Source organism: Papio anubis, chromosome 17 (genome assembly GCF_008728515.1).
Source record: "Papio anubis isolate 15944 chromosome 17, Panubis1.0, whole genome shotgun sequence".
NCBI classification, from domain to species: Eukaryota; Metazoa; Chordata; class Mammalia; order Primates; family Cercopithecidae; genus Papio; species Papio anubis.
In genome coordinates, this window is record NC_044992.1 from 72,585,211 (window position 1) to 72,601,288 (window position 16,078).

The 16,078-nt window shown below is 59.9% G+C and overlaps 1 protein-coding gene across 2 annotated transcripts; it reads left to right on the plus strand.

The window, feature by feature from the left end:
- The first annotated feature begins 2,937 nt into the window (after positions 1–2,937).
- On the plus strand, positions 2,938–10,998 carry CHMP6 (charged multivesicular body protein 6). Of its 2 annotated transcripts, XM_003913546.4 has the most exons (8): positions 2,938–3,112; positions 5,658–5,767; positions 5,860–5,947; positions 6,507–6,593; positions 7,825–7,890; positions 8,092–8,172; positions 9,232–9,286; positions 9,963–10,998. In XM_003913546.4, the coding sequence occupies exons 1-8, from the start codon at positions 3,050–3,052 to the stop codon at positions 10,016–10,018; spliced, it is 606 nt and encodes a 201-aa protein (XP_003913595.1). In that variant the 5' UTR covers positions 2,938–3,049; the 3' UTR covers positions 10,019–10,998. The 2 variants fall into 2 exon arrangements, with proteins under 2 accessions (XP_003913595.1, XP_021783792.1); XM_021928100.2 differs by having other exon boundaries at positions 9,232–10,995.
- The last annotated feature ends 5,080 nt before the right edge of the window (positions 10,999–16,078 follow it).

The following is a 16,078-nucleotide window of genomic DNA, read 5'->3' on the forward strand; positions in this document are numbered from 1 at the left end:
CCCAGCACACTGAGAGGCCGAGGCCAGCAGATCACAAAGTCAGGAGATCGAGACCATCTTGGCTAACACGGTGAAACCCCATCTCTATTAAAAATACAAAAACAAAATTAGCCGCATGGTGGTGGGCACCTGCAGTCCCACCTACTTGGGAGGCTGAGGCAAGAGAATGGCGCGAACCCTGGAGGCGGAACTTGCAGTGAGCCGAGATCGCGCCACTGACTGCACTCCAGCCTGGGCGACAGGGTGAAAAGAGAGAGGTTTAATTGGCTCCCGGTTCTGCAGGCTGTACAGGCACAGCCCCAGCACCTGCTCAGCTTGCGGGGAGACCTGAAGGAGCTTTGACTCACAGTGGAAGGTGAAGCGAGAGCAGGCATGTCACGTGGCAAAAGCAGGAACGAGAGACAGTGGCCAGACCTCACAAGACCTCACTCGCCGTCACGAGGACAGCACCAGGAGGGTGATGCTAAACCATTCATGAGGAAGCTGCCCCCGTGATCTGGTCACCTCCCACCAGGCCCCACCTCCAACACTGGAGATGATATTTCAACCTGAGATTTGGGCAGGGACAAAGGTCCAACCTGTGTCACTCACCTCTCAGGTCTGTGCAGAGGTCAGACGGGTCTTAGAGAATAACGGGGATTGTGGAGAATTTAATCAGTCGCAGTCATCCCAGTAGCTGCTGCCCCATCAGGAATATCTTTTCTACAACAAATGAACACACTCCCCTGGCACCTGGTACCCAGCTAGCAACTTGCCTAATGCTTTTTTCCCTCTATACCAGTTTGCAAAGATCAACAGAAGCCTTTGCTTTTACCAGACCTGGCCAGCAGTACACCGTCACAGCTCCCCGACTCGGAGTGCCTGCCACAGATCTTCATCGCCCAGCGTCCTCGAACATCACACTGATCCACTGATGCACACTCATCGGATCCGAGTGGAACAGCAAAGGTTCCCTTGTCCCCCTCGCAGGGCGTGCAACAGCGGGAGCGGCTTGCCTCTTCAGTGCCCACTGCTCAAACCTCTGGGGGAGCATACAGACGGGCAGTGTCTAGCAGTGGATGCTTATAGCTCCGGAGGCCCCAGAGGGCGTGTGTTACAGGGTGCTCTTTTAGTTTAGCCGTCTGTAGGTGGCTTGTGTTAACCAGCTCAATTAGACCCCCTTCCTTATCACAAGGACAGGCTTTCTGAATCCCAGGTGCTTGCCTTGGTGGACCGGAAGAATCGGATCATGTCTGGGCCTGGAGAATGGGTGCAAGGTTTTATTGAGTGCAGGTAGCTCTCAGCAGACGGGGGAAGCCAGAAGGGGATGGAGTGGGAGGGTTTTCCCCTGGAGCGGGACCACTGAGCAGCCCGGGCTCTCTCCGATCGTCCTGGCCAAACTCCACCCCATTCTACGGCCAGTGGCCTCCCAGAGCAACAGCATGCTCTCCTCCACACCCTCTCGACGTCTAGCCAATGTGTTGCTCTTGATGTCCAGCCACTTGTGTGTCTGTCTGCTAGAGTCCTGGGGATTTTATAGGCACAGGATGGGGGCGTGGCAGGCCAGGGTGGTCTCTGGAAATGCAACATTTGGGCAGGAGAACAAAAATCCCTGTCCTTACCCAGGTTTGTGGGCACAGGCGGTGGGGGAATCCCTAGCCAGGGACCACGCCTTCTCTACCCAGCTCTTCCCCCTGCATGAGGAGCAGGGAGTAGCAAGTCTTTTTTTTTATCCCAATGTCCCCATGGACACCAAGGAAAAAGGACTGCAGATGTCTTAGTGAGACAAATCAGAGGGTGGGAGATGAACCCCACAAAAATTCAGGGGCCCCCTCACCTTCTGGAGTCCAAAGGTTTGGAACAGCTGATAATTATTCTCCTTTTGATGTTATTTGTTATATTTTTTGTAGGGACGGGGTCTTGCTATGTTGCCGGGCTGGTCTTGAACTCCTAGCCTCAAGCCATCCTCGGCTGAGTGCTTTTCTATGACATTTAGTGAATGCTGGGGAACCACAGCCAGGATACTCAGGCGGGAACCAGGGGCTGGAAGCGGGTGGCTTCTCCCTTTTGTTCCTTATCCCCCTTCGCATGTTTCTTAGCCCCCCAGGGAAGAATGCTTCTGTGGGGGACACAGCCATGATTCCTTGGAAGGAGAAGTTGAGCCTGGCCATGCTGGGCTCCTCCTGGCACTGATCCACAGACAGGGAGCAGCGCAGTGGAAGAGGGGAGATCCCAGGGCTGAAAGGCTGGGTGAAGGGGCGCTGCTGGGTGCATTTCAGGGAACACTTTAAAGTGCAAAACGGCCGGGCACGGTGGCTCACGCCGGTAATCCCAGCACTTTGGGAGGCCAAGGTGGATGGATCACAAGGTCAGGAGTTCAAGACCAGCCTGACCAACATGGTGAAACCCTGTCTCTACTAACAAAAATTAGCCAGGCGTGGCGGCAGGCACCTGTGGTCCCAGCTACTCAGGAGACTGAGGCAGGAAAATCACTTGAAGCTGGGAGGCAGAGGTTGTAGTGAGCCGAGATCATGCCCCTGCACTCCACCCTGGGCGACAGAGCAGGACTCCATCTCGAAAAAAAAATAAAAAATAAAAAGAAAGTGCAAAATGTTGGCTATCACATCACTAAATGCAGCATTTTGTGTTCAGAACCAGTGGGGGCAGTCATTCCTGCACAAGATTCCTGAAAGCCTGAGGAGGCTGAATTATGTTAATCTAAAAGGATTCCATCTAATTAGGAGATAAGAAATTTTCCCCTTCACCTGCACCAGAAGGGTGCACGGAAACACGTCATTTAGAACATCCCAGGCCCTAACATCCAGGTATCCGTGCCACTTCTCTGTACGGGTCCAAGGAGGCCGCGGTGTTCGCGGCGGTCGCCAAGACCGGCGGGCTGTGGTTTCGAACCCGCGGCAACGGCGCGCGGCCGGGGGAGGTGCTCGGACTTCGCGTTCCGCGGCGCCTGGCCCGGCGCGGCCGCCGTAGCGGGAGGATCCGAGCTACGGTGGCCGTGAGGCGGCGGTAGCGATTGGACTCGGTGGGGCCGGGGCCGGGGGCGGGCGCCGCCATGGGCAACCTGTTCGGCCGCAAGAAGCAGAGCCGTGTCACGGAGCAGGACAAGGCCATCCTGGTGAGGACCCGGGCCGGGGCGGGCGGCGGGGCCGGAAGAGCCCCGCGCCCTCGGCCCCCCGCGTTCGGGTGGGGAAACTGAGGCGCGGCGCGCAGCCGGGCCACTCGGCCTCTCCGCCCTGCGCCCTCCTCGCCCGCGGGGCCTCGGGCCGGGGTCTCCTGCGCGGCGCCGTGGCTGCCGACTTCCCCCGGGCCCGCGCGTCCGCCTCTGCGAGCCCCGCCGGGGTGGGCGCGGCCGCTCACTGCGGGATTCGACGCCGGCGTTCGGGGCTTGGCCACAGCCTGGCGGCCTGGCCGTGGGGTCAGCGCGGCGCTGGGCTTTCCCTGGCTCTGGGCCCGCAGGAGCAGGTCCCGGCCCCGGGGGTCCTGGCTCTCCCGGAGTCGCTGCCCCCGCCCACGTCCCGCGGCTCATTTGCCCCCTGGTGCCCTGGGCCGGAGGCCCCTCGGTGCTCCCGGCTTCGCGAGGCCGTGCGGGGCCATCCCCTCTCCCTCGCCCCATCCAGGCCAGGACTGGAAGGAAGTCTGCCCTGGTCCGAGGAGCTGCCGCCAGGTGCGCCGAACGCCTGCCGGGGTCCTGCCGGGTTTCCGCAGCGCCTGGGTGCGGGACCACCGTGTTACCGTGTTTGGCGCGTTTGTTTGCGGCGACTCCAGACTGACCCCCCGGGGCACAGCCGGGCCGGTGGTGGTGCCTGTTCCCATGTGAAAGTTAGCTTCTGTAGAAGAAGGAATCGCTTGGCATGTTAGGGACACGGCAGGTTAAGAATAGTCCATTTTTGTAACGGGATAAACGTGTCATGAAAGAGACCCCGAAATGGGAGCAGGGCTAGCTTTTTCGGATGCTTTCTTTTCTAAATTTTGTGCAACAGAAATAATTTTATACTAAAAGAGAAGTGAATGCAAATGAAAAAGGGGATCTTACCTTGGCATCTGAATCCATAAGCTATGAAAAGAAACAACGGGCACGTTTGTCCCTGGAGAAGATGGGCACAGCACTGGGCACCGTCCCGAGCTGCCTGTAAGACAGCTGGGCCCAGCCTCCATCGTCTGCCCTCCACCTACCCTGGCAGCCCCAGGGCACTCCCTCCCCTCCCTTTAAGGACTCAGTTCCGGTTTCTCTTCAAGCACTTGCCAAGCGCTTGCCAAGGGCCACTGTGGGCTCTTGGCTGTGCAGACCCGTGTTCCCGGCTGCCGTAGGTCTCCCCAGGATTTTGGGTGCTTGGGAACAACATCCTTAGCACACAGTAGAACACATGATTGCTTTTTTTTTTTTTTCCTGTTCTCCTAGGATAACAGGTGTTCCCCATGCAGCCTGTGACCCTCCACTGAGACCTCGTTTTACAGGGGGCAGCCTGGCCACACCTTTGGCCCCTGGGTCTCCGCAGCAGTGGGGCTGGGCAGGGGGCACCTTTCACTGTGGAGGACCCACAGGTCTTGGCACTGTGGAGCAGAGACTCCAAGGGTGGAGGGAGCACTCTCTTCGTATGCAGAGCCTCAAAGAGGCACACAGGCCCTGACCCAGCTAATTCCCCTCAGCCTCCTGCCTTAAGGCCATAATCCCTGTGCCTGCATGGGCTTATCATTGTCTGAAGTGATGACGTTTGGAAAACTCAAGGGCCTGATAGGGCAGGACTGGCTGAAGTTCCTCAGTGGCCGAGTGCCCTCTCTGGGGCGGCGCACAGATGAGAGGCGGTCAGCGGGGCCGCGGGGCACATCACCGAGTGCGTGTCCCTGCAGCTGAATGGTTGGCAAAGCGGCAGGGAAGCCACAGGCACCTCATGTGGCTGAAGCCCAAGGAGAGATGCTGGGGGGATGTCTGAGTCCTATCCTGGCCGTGTGGCTGCTGGCACTTGGGTACTCACTACCTGCATGTTCTCGAGTCAGAACCTTTTTTTTTTTTTTTCCCGAGATGCAGTCTCGCTCTGTTGCCCAGGCTGGAGTGCAGTGGCACAATCTTGGCTCACTGCAAGCTCCGCCTCCCGGGTTCACGCCATTCTCCTGCCTCAGCCTCCCAGGTAGCTGGGACTACAGGCGCCAGCTAATTTCTTTTTTTTGTATTTTTAGTAGAGACAGGATTTCACCGTGTTAGCCAGGATGGTCTCGATCTCCTGACCTCGTGATCCACCCGCCTTGGCTTCCCAAAGTGCTGGGATTACAGGCATGAGCCACCGCACCCGGCCGAGTCCGAGCCTTTGAGGTCCTGGCAGCTGCTCCCTGACCTGAGCCCAGAGCGTTCGTACCGCTGGCGGGCAGGCTCGAGGGTGGACCCACGGCAATGCCGCGGCGGTCCTTCCCATCCCTGTGATGGACAGTGGGGTCCGGGTGGACCCTCTGGTGGGACCGCCCCATGCGTGGCAGGATGTGGAGCAGTGTCCCTGGCTTCCACCCCCCAGATGTGTCCAGACAGCACCACCTGTCCCCTGGGAGACAACCCTGCCCCATGAAGGACACTCGTGGAGGGCCGCCTGGCCTCCGTGTCCGACGCTCAGTAGCACGGCCAGGGCCTGCAGCGTGGGCTCGGTGACACCAGTCCCGCTCTCTTTTGGCAGCAACTGAAGCAGCAGCGGGACAAGCTGAGGCAGTACCAGAAGAGGATTGCCCAGCAGCTGGAGCGTGAGCGCGCCCTGGCCCGGCAGCTGCTGCGGGACGGCAGGAAGGAGTGAGTGGGCCCGGGCAACGTGGGCACCCTGTCGGCTGGGGTGGGATGCCGGGCAGGGCCACAGCGGGTCATTCTTGGGCTTCCCTCTGCAGACGGGCCAAGCTGCTGCTCAAGAAGAAGCGATACCAGGAGCAGCTCCTGGACAGGACAGAGAACCAAATCAGCAGCCTGGAGGCCATGGTAGGTGGCCGGGTGCTTCGCCCTGGGGTGCAGGTGCAGCTGGAGGCAGCTCTGCCCGGGTGCATGGACATCGGAATTTCTCCCGAGAGCGGAAAGCTCCTCCTCTCAGATGCCTGGGGCTGAAGCTGACCTGAAGTGGGGCGGGGCTGGAATCCTGGGGAGTCTGCCAGGAAGCTAATGGTCTTAAGGGGCTGGGGGGCAAGTTGTCTCTCGCAGGACTGAGGTGGGGAAGGCTGGGCCACGCCTGGGTGATGTGGGTAGGTCAGGGGTCTGCGTGGGGGACTGAGTGTCCCTGGCGTTAGGGACCCGAGCGGCGTGGTTCTGCTCCTGGGTAACCAGAGCTACTAACTAGCAACCAGCGGTCCCGAGTGCCTCCCCGGCACCTTCTCCGTCCTGTGCGTCCCCACCTGGCAGCGGGAGAGGACAGGGAGGAGCAGGTGTCAGGAGTTGCCCTCACGCCCAGCAGCACCCGCCCAGCGTGGTGTGAACCCTGCCCCTGGGCCAGGAGGAGGGCATGCTGGATCCTCAGCACCTGCGTCTGCTCTGGTTTCCTTTTCAGGTTCAGAGTATTGAGTTCACCCAGATCGAAATGAAGGTGATGGAGGGGCTGCAGTTTGGAAATGAGTGTCTGAACAAGATGCACCAGGTGGGTCTCTGCAGGGCCAGGGGCATGGAGGCGCGGGGAGCCCAATGGGGCTGGAGTTGGGGGTAGGGTGGGGGGCTTGTCCCACGGTGTTTGTGTCAGACACAGGGCAAGAGGCTGGCAGGAGAGATGTGTCGGGTGCTGCCAGGCAGGCAGGGATGCAGTGACCTGAGGGTGGGGTGCAGCACAGGCTGGGAACTGTGGGAACTGGGTCCCCAGGCGCTGAAGTGACATAGAGGGGAAGTCTGAGGGTAGGGAGGGGTCCGGCAAACTAATCACAGAAGGCTTCCTGGAGGTGGTGGGGCGTGGTGGCTCACACCTGTAATCTTAGCACTTTGGGAGGCCGAGGCAGGCAGATCACGTGAGGTCAGGAGTTTGAGACCAGCCTGGCCAACATGGTGAAACCCTGTCTCTACTAATAATACAAAAATGAGCCAGGCGTGGTGGCAGGCACCTGTAAGCCCAGCTACTCAAGAGGCTGAGGCAGGAGAATCACTTGAACCGGGAGGCAGAGGTTGCAGTGAGCCGAGATTGTGCCATTGCACTCCAGCCAGGGCGATAAGAGCAAAAGGAAGGCTTCCTGGAGGAGGTGAATACCGGCCTCGTCTCAGGCCGGGCATGGATGTGAAGCCCAGCGTGGCCATACCACGTTCCCCCACCAACCCCATCACACTGCTGACTTGGGGGGGCCAGTGGGTGGGGCTCGTTGGGGACTCACCTGGCAGGAGGTCTGGCTATGCCACTTTTCCAAGTGTCTGGTGAGTATTGGTGGTGTGTGCTGGTCAAGCACAAGTGGCCCTTTGACCTTGCCACTCAAATCAAGTCACCTGCCCAGAATGTTCCACCTGTTGCTTATTTTTACCTGTGGCTGTGAGAGCTGACTCAGGTGTGAGAAGGGCAGCGGGCATCAGAGCACTGCAGTCGTGGCCTCTGAAAAGACTCATGGAACAGCTCCTGTGGCCTCAGGATGGGGCCATGCCTGGGACATGCATGGCTTGGCCTCATTTAAACAGAGACAGGAGCTGGGTGTGGTGGCACGCACCTATAGTCCCAGCTACTCGGATGGGTCACTTGAGCCCAGCCTGGGCAACACAGCCAGACCTTGTCTCTGAAAAATAAATAAATAAAAATAAACAGGGGTGAGGCCGTGGCCCTGAGAGCCCAGGAGGCCTCTGTCGGGGGTCTACGATTGGCCCCACCCACAAGAGTCAACACCCGTCACCCTCGTTCACAGGTGATGTCCATTGAAGAAGTGGAGAGGATCCTAGACGAGACGCAGGAGGCCGTGGAGTACCAGCGGGTAGGTGGCACCCTGACCAGCCTGCCCCCAACTGTGGGAACCCACAGGGCCACCCTCTGTCCACCCCTATGTGGGCCAAACTGTCCCACACCCTACAGCGGCCACCTTCTCTCAAGGGGACGAGACCCAGCCACAGGCCGTCTCCTTCCTCCATGAGGGGCCTCCTCCTCGCTGCTCTCACCACCACCTGTCCTTTTGCAGCAAATAGATGAGCTCCTGGCAGGAAGCTTCACTCAGGAGGATGAAGACGCCATCCTGGAGGAGCTGAGCGCGATCACTCAGGTAACGGCCCCTCAGGACTGAGCAGTCACTCGGGCGACAGGACCCCGGGGCTGAGCAGTTACTCGGGCGATGGGATCCCCAGAGCTCAGACCCCCAGTAGGCCCTGGCCGTGGTGATCCCGTATGTGGTGTCCCTTAAGTCAATAGTCTGGGGTTTGTGACTAGCTTTCTACCTGAGGTGACTTGGTTTTCAGGGTTGCTCACCCGACAGTCTGGTGCAGGCAGGCTGGCCCGTGCCCTGGATGGAGCTGGGAGGCTGGGCCTTCCTGGTGCCTCGGCCCCTTTCTATGCCTGGCTGTCACGGATGTGGTGCTTGATTCATGGGCTGGCTTTCCCCAGCCGTGGCTGCTGACTCACGCCCCACGCAGGCCCTCGCCATGGGGGCCACGTCCTGGCCCCACGCTCACATCCAGGCTCTGAGTTCACTCCCCGACAAAGGGGTTGTCCTCTCTGTGGGCCCCTGCCTCAGTCTGCCAGATTCTCATGGTGCTCCCAGAGCCGGCCTCTGCCCCAGCCCTGCTGCCAGCTGCCCCAGTGCTTTGGTGCTGTGTGGCCCGTGGTGCGCTGCGTCCACCTGCCTGCTCAGTTACTTTCTCCTGAGGGTCCGAGTCCTCGGGGGCCTCCAGGGCAGGCCAGTTGAGAGGCGGAAGCACCGCTGCTGGCTCAGGCAGCCAGGCTCGCTGGAACAGCATTGTAGCACGGCCCGCCCCACACTGGTGGACACCAGCGTGACCTGGGTGTCTGTGTCACCACCCCTTGGTCCCTGAAAGCCAGGGTCTCTGGGGTACACCCAGGATGTGGCCACCTTACGGCCCCTCGGGGCCCCAGGGTCTGTTGGGAGGAGCCTCCACGGTGGCAGCTGCATCACCTCCCAGGGGATTCTGGTGGTGCCAGAAGCTGGGGCGGGTGCAGACGTGGGTCTTCTGAGCAGCACGTTCCTGTCCGCTTTAACTCCAGCTGAGAGCAGCTGACTGACAGGATCCGTGTACTCTCACGGAGGCCCAGGAAGCCCGGGGCCGACCTGTCACCTGCTCATGGCCTTACCCTTTGCTTCTTGCAGGAACAAATAGAGCTGCCAGAGGTTCCCTCCGAGCCCCTTCCTGAGAAGATCCCAGGTATCTCCATGCTTGATTCTTTTGAATGGTTGGAATTCACAGGAGAACAGAGGATTCTAGAAGGGAGCAAGACAGAGTGCTCCCAGCCCTTCCCACTTGTCTGAGGTCGTCCCGGCCTTCCTGGGCCATGGGCGAGCCCTGCGTGCCTGGCTGTGTGGCTCAGGGGCGTGTGTGCCTGGCCTTGGGGTTCGGCTTGGGTTTCCCAGGGGTTGGGTAACTGGATAACCTCATAAGACAGCCATACCCCATTCCAAGAGGCACATTCAGAAATCGGAACTGGGAAAGGCTTCTTTAGCAACTCCAGCTCATACCCAGGGTCTAGCCCAGGATTAGCCATCAGCCAGGTATGGCTCTCCCCATGGCACCGCTCAGCCCAGGCTCTCCACCCTGCCCGCTGGGAACCTGAGTCTTTAGAATCATCCATCCACATTTGTTCTGTTCCTTTACCCATCTTTGGGGCTCTTCTCTCTGGGGCCCACTGTCCCGTGTCCCTGGCCCTGTCTGTCAGCCCCATTGGCTTCCTGTTTGTCACTTGCCTCCCGCAGAGCTGGGCGTGCCCTGCCGTAGTGCGAAGCCTCCTGAGCTGGCCCTTGCCACCCCTGTGGCCTCGTTCCTCCCTGGAGGTCTCTGCCTGTGGGTCTTTGGCGTGTCATAAACATCTCTGTTTCCTCCACAGAAAACGTCCCTGTCAAGGCCAGGCCCAGGCAGGCGGAGCTGGTGGCAGCTTCGTAATGTGGCCTCCTCTTGCGGGACTCGCGGGGGTGCCCCAGGGACTGTGGCCCACAGAGAGTTTGGGTCGTCGCCAGCCCCTGACCGGGTTCCCTGGAGCCCAGCGTGCATGGTGCTGAGCAGAGCCACAGCCACGCAGGCGCACGTGCAGGAGGACTCCAGAGTGTCTCCTGGCGACCTCGAGCCTGAACGCACTCAGGCGCCACTGGCCTGCTCTCGTTCTGGATTAAACCCTCGGCTGAGCCCCGCTTCTGCCGGTCGTGGCTCCCCCGGTGGCCGTGGCCCAGGCCCGATGCCTCTGGTGCTGTTCCCCTGCAGTCCCGGCCCCCCGCGTGGCTCGCGCGTCTGTGAGGAAGACACCTCCAGACCTTGGGGTCCCCGCACTTCCTCTCGCTCCTCGCTGCTCCCATTCGCTGGTGCAGGCTTCCGTGAAGGGGCCCCTCCCTTGGCCTGGCTTCTGGCGCACCTCAGCTTCCCTGCTGGTGGGCGGACCCCAAGGAGACCAGCATGTGCTGAACCTCTCCGTGCCTCTGCCTCCACGCCCCAGACGCCCACCTCCCGTTTGAAGGTGGCCGACCAGGGGTGTTCTTGCTGGATTGACAACACCCAGAGCCCTGACTCCCCGCTTGCCACTCACGGCTCTGTCCACCAGGGCTCAGCCCGGCTGCGAAAGGACCTCTGATGCTCGGGAGACGCTGCTCCAGCAGGTGCAGCCCCCGAAGTTTGTCCATGGGGGTCCCTGCGGCTGGGGCTCATGGAACTGCGAGACCCAGGACCCTCCTGCCCTGCAGGCCTCTGAGCCACCAGCAACCAGGACTGGAGGCTGTGGGGCATGGCGTGACTTCTCGTGCACAGGGCTGGTTTGGTTATGAGACGATCTCACTGGGACTGCCCCTGCCTGTGGAAAACCACAGGGACAAAGGGAGCCGCCATCTCGACCCCCAAACAGGCCAGCCCGTATTAAAGTTGGCCCTGCACGCCCACTGCCTCGTGGACTTGGGTGCAGTGGGCATCTAGGCGTGGCTCCCTCTGTGGGAGTGTGGGTGGGTTTGTGTGGCCCCTCCCCCATGGTGACCCTGACCGAAGCCCGGCCCCTTGACCGACATGGGGACGCTCACTGGAGGACGCCTGCCCAGCCAGGCCAGGCCTGGGCTCTACACATGTGAGATGGAGGCTCTGGGCCCTGAGGGCCACCTCTGGGCAGCTGCCGTCTGAGGGCCAGGGTGCTGCTCTGACCAGGCTGACAGCCTGTCTCTCTCCAGTGGCTTCATGTAATCCTGGGTCTGCGGGTGGGCAGTCATGTGAAGGACGCAGACAGTGCAGTGCCCCCAGAGGTCGTGGGTTTGGGGTCCTGGTGCCCAGGTGGGAATCTTGATGTGCGGGGAACATGCTGGGCAGGTGCCCCCCAGGGGGTGGCTCCAGACACTGCAGTGCCAGGTCTCGGGACTGAGGAAGCTGAAGACCTGGGTTTGCGGGAAAGTCTTGTTTCTCCGCGTGGTGGCAGCTCTCCTGCAGTGCGCGTGTCAGCTGGGGGTGAGGGGGTCTTCCAGCCACCCTTGCGGGAATTGCAGAAAACTAGTTGGCTGGGGCTCCCCCTGTCTGTCCCCAGGACTGCCAGGCAGCCTGGAGGGCGTCTCATGATGAGGCTCCAGCCCCATGACCTGCTTCCTGCAGCAGTGCGTCCCAGGCCCGTGGAGCACCAGCTCAGGGTCCCAGACTGCATGGAGGTACCAGGAGCCTGCATTGGGGAGTTGCAGGTGCGGCTGGAGGGGCCTTGGCTCCTGTAAGCCCCAGGCCTCAGTCACAGCCTTTCCACACCCTGCCAGTGGGGCAGATCCCTCCTTTCCCTCTGCCTCCTTTAGAACCCAGGGGCCTCCACCAGAGAGGCCAGGTGTTCTGACAGCATTTTGTGGCAGGACTCTGCTCTCAGCCCTGACTGGCGCAGCTGTCCACCCCTTTGTGCCAAGTTCCTGGTCAGAGCCCAGGAGGCCATCCAGGGAACACCAGTAACCGTCCGTCCCTGCTGCAGCACAGTCGGGGGCAGGGTGGGGTCCGTGTTCCCTCCTACTACCCAAGAAGTGAGAGCCTGAGTAATGATCAGCGTGTTCTGCGTACCAGTGTTCGTTCCTGAACCTTGCGAGGGTCTGTCTGGACAACCCAAGGTGACGTTGAGCTGATTCCCAGCTCTGGCATTGGTGTGGCCTGGCTGGCCGGCTCCTAGTTCTGTCAGTGCAGAGCCCAGTGCTGGCCGGAGCCCGACCAACCTGATCTCCTAATCTAGGCTGGGGACACAGGACCATGACAATCACAAGTCAAAATCAGGTGTGGAGCCTCAGGGCGGAGCTGGTGTCCTGCCAGGGATGCCTGGGGACCAGGGGGAGGACTTGGAGGAGGAGAGGCTGCAGAGAGCAGGGACACAAAGGGTGGGGGGGTCACACAAAGGGTGGTTCAGAGAGTGGGGAAGGGGTGTAGAGCAGCCATAACCAGCAGCTTTGAGGGGTGTTGGAGCCCGCCAGCCACAGAGGACTTCTCAGGGAGGGAATGGGGCATAATGTGGAAATGGTGCCTTCGTTTTCAGAGGCTGCAGACACTTTGGAAGGCACACTTGGCTGTGGTGCAGGCAGTGTGGCAGTTAGAAATGTGTGGGACGGGCCAGGCACGGTGGCTCACGCCTGTAATCCCAGCATTTTGGGAGGCCAAGGTGGGCGAATCATGAGGTCAAGAGATTGAGACCATCCTGGCCAACCTGGTAAAACCCCGTCTCTACTAAAAATACAAAAATTAACTGGGCGTGGTGGCATGCACCTGTAGTCCCAGCTACTCAGGAGGCTGAGGCAGGAGAATCGCTTGAACCTGGGAGGCGGAGGTTACAGTGAGCCGAGATCATGCCACTGTACTCCAGCCTGGCAACAGAGCGAGACTTTTTCAAAAAAAAAAAAGTGTGGGACAGAATGGAGGGGCCGGCCTGGACGGGATGGGGCCCCTGACCCCTGCGTGCCCGTGCTCAGCCAGCTCCTGCTCAGAGCAAGTACTCGCGGGAGGGGAGGACGGTTTGCTCCAAACTCAAATCCCAAATGTTGGCTGGCTTGGCTGCAGAATCCTTTGGGCCCTGGTTTCTTCACAAATGAAGTCTTGACGGTGGCCCTTGGGGGTCTCTTCCAGCTCTGAGTCCACTTCTGTCCCCAGCCTGTAAACTGTCTGCACATATTGACATTTGGTCTCTCAGGGACTCAACTTTAGAAACGCTTTGTCCATTTTGTGCTGCTATCACAGAATGCTTGAGACTGGGTAATTTATGACAAACGGTCAACTGGCTCACGGTGCCAGAAAGGTGCCAGCATCTGGGAGGGCCGTCCAGCTACACCGTCACACGGTGGAAGGCAGGAGGGGAGCCACCGCACCCTTTTAGAACCAATCCCAGCTGTTAGGATGCAGCCTTCATGGCCTAACCACCCTCTAAAGATCCCACTCGATACTGTTACAAAGGCAATGAAACCTCAACAGGTTTTGGAGGGGACAAACATTCAAACCATAGCAGAAAGTGTGGAAGGAACAGTAACCACACTGAACAGAACGACCATGGTGATTAAAGAAACCCCAAGTGAAACCATGACCCGTTTTACATAATCCTGGAGAGAACAGTGCGGCCCCAGTGCTTGCTGGGCTGCGGGGACAGGGTCCATCCAACTCAACAGCATCCAGCAGCCCCTCCGGGCTGCCAGCAGACAGATGTTGAGAGCAGCACTGATAGTTTGGGGGTGTGTGTGTGTGTTAAGACAGGGTTTCACTGTTGCCCAGGCTGGAGTGCAGTGGTGTGATTATGACTCACTGCAGCCTGGAACTCTGAGGCTCAAGCAATCCTCCCACCTCAGCCTCCCAAGTAGCTGGGACTGCAGGTATGTGCCACCAAATCCAGCTAATTTTTGTTACTTTTTGTAGAGATGGGGTCTCACTATGTTGCCCAGGATAATAGCTTTAAAAAAATGATCATACAGGACAACTGGGTGAGGTGGCTCACGCCTGTAATCCCAGCACTTCGGCAGGCCGAGGCGGGCAAATCACCTGAGGTCGGGAGTTCAAAGCCAGCCTGACCAACATGGAGAAACCCGTCTCTACTAAAAGTACAAAATTAGCCAGGCGTGGTGTTGGGCACCTGTGATCCCAGCTACTCAGGAAGCTGAGGCAGAAGAATCGCTTGAGCCCGGGAAGCGGAGGTTGCAGTGAGCCGACATCTCGCCACTGCACTCCAGCCTGGGCAACAATGAACTCCATGTCAAAAAACAAAACAAAAAAAAACAGGAAAACAGAAGATCGATTTTACCTACAGTGCTGTAATTTCAGCACATGTGGGCTCATGTAACCACCACGATAACCTTCCATCACCCCCGAAACTCCCGCCAGCCCTTTAGGGTTGCCCCTTCCCCCCAACCCCACCAGCCCCTGGTGACCACTGATCTATCCTCCAACCCATAGTGTTTTTCCGGGAATGTCACATAAACAGAAGCCGACCATGGGTCACCTTTCTGGCGCCTTTCTGCACAAAGTCTTTGTCCTCGTGAAGCTGTCAAGTGCCAAATGCTTGTCCCTTTTCCCTGCTGGGTAATAATCCCGGTGCCGCCCTTGCTGTTGGTTGATGCACGTCTGGCTGCTTTTCGCTGGCTGTGAGCGGAGTTGCTAGGGACATTGCCACGGGGCTGTGAGCGGAGTTTTCTCTCTCCGGTGACCCTGAGCTGCGCCTTTCTCAGACACCCGCCTCCGGAGGCCCCAGGCGGTCTGCGGGGGTTCTTGGGGGAGGAGGTGGGCGTTCCCCGTTATTTCAGCGGCGCTGCCCTTGGACCTGCCGGAGGGACCGTGGGACCCGAGATATCCCTGCCTGGCCTCCGCTCCCTACCCGGGGGTGGGTCTCGCCCACCCAACCTCGGGTAAGGACGCTTCTGGAAGGAGGGGCGCCCCGGGACCCCGCCCAGCCCAGCCCAGCCCTTCCCGGGGCAGTGGCGCGGGAAGCGTCGGGCGGCTCACGGGCGTCGTCATGGCAACGCCGCGGGCTCCGGAGGCCGCGAGGAGCCGGGACCTCGGCCGCCTCCGCCCCTCCACGCCCTCCCCACGCCCTCCCTGGCTGCAGCTGGACCCGGCTGCGCGGGACGCGTTCCCTGGGAATCCGCACCCCTAGCCCCAGCGCTCCAGAGCGACCCGGGACAGCCCCTGGCTGCCTGCAGAGGGCCCGTGGGCGAGCCCCGGGTGGACCCAGGAGTGAGCACCCGGTGCGTGGGGACGATGATCCCGCGAGGGAAGCGCACGGGCGGCAGGGGCTGTGGGAGCAGCCCCGGGAGAAAGGGGCGTGGAGCGCGCGCTGAGCTGCCCTTTCCCGCGGCGGCCCCGCGGTTGGAGGTGGGTTTGGGTTTTGGTTTTTCTTCTGTGGCAACAGTTCTGTCGAGATATTACTCGCCTGCCATGCAACTCACCCATTTTAAGAGTACACCTCAGGGGTCCTGCGTGGATTGACAAACCCGCCGCCATCACCACAGCCAATTTCAGAACATTTTCATCTCTTCGAAAGAAACCCTGTACCGTTCAGCGGTCACCCTCCTGGTCCCCATCCGGTCCCCGGCCCGCCCTCAGCAGCCCCGCGCGGTCCGTAAAGCCCCGTGTCCTGCACTGTAGGTGCAATCTGTACCTTGGCATCTGTTGTGACTTTCACCTAACAGCCTTTCCAGGCTCACCTGTGCTATCGTATGGACCAGTACTTTGTAGGGGGGGAGGGGGTTGTTTTGTTTTTGTTTTTTTTTTTTGTTTGTGTGTGTGTCTTTTATTGAGCCAGGCGTGGTGGCGGGCGCCTATAATCGCAGCTACTCAGGAGGCTGAGGCAGGAGGATCACTCGAGCTCAGGAGTTTGAGGCTGCAGAGACCTCATCGTGCCACTGGATTCCACCCTGAGCGACAGAACACAACTCTGTCTTTAAAAACAAGACAAAAAAAAAAATGCCGGCTGAGGTGGCTCACTCCTGTAATCTAGCACTTTGGGAGGCCAAGGCGGGTGGATTACCTGAGATCAGGAGTTCGAGA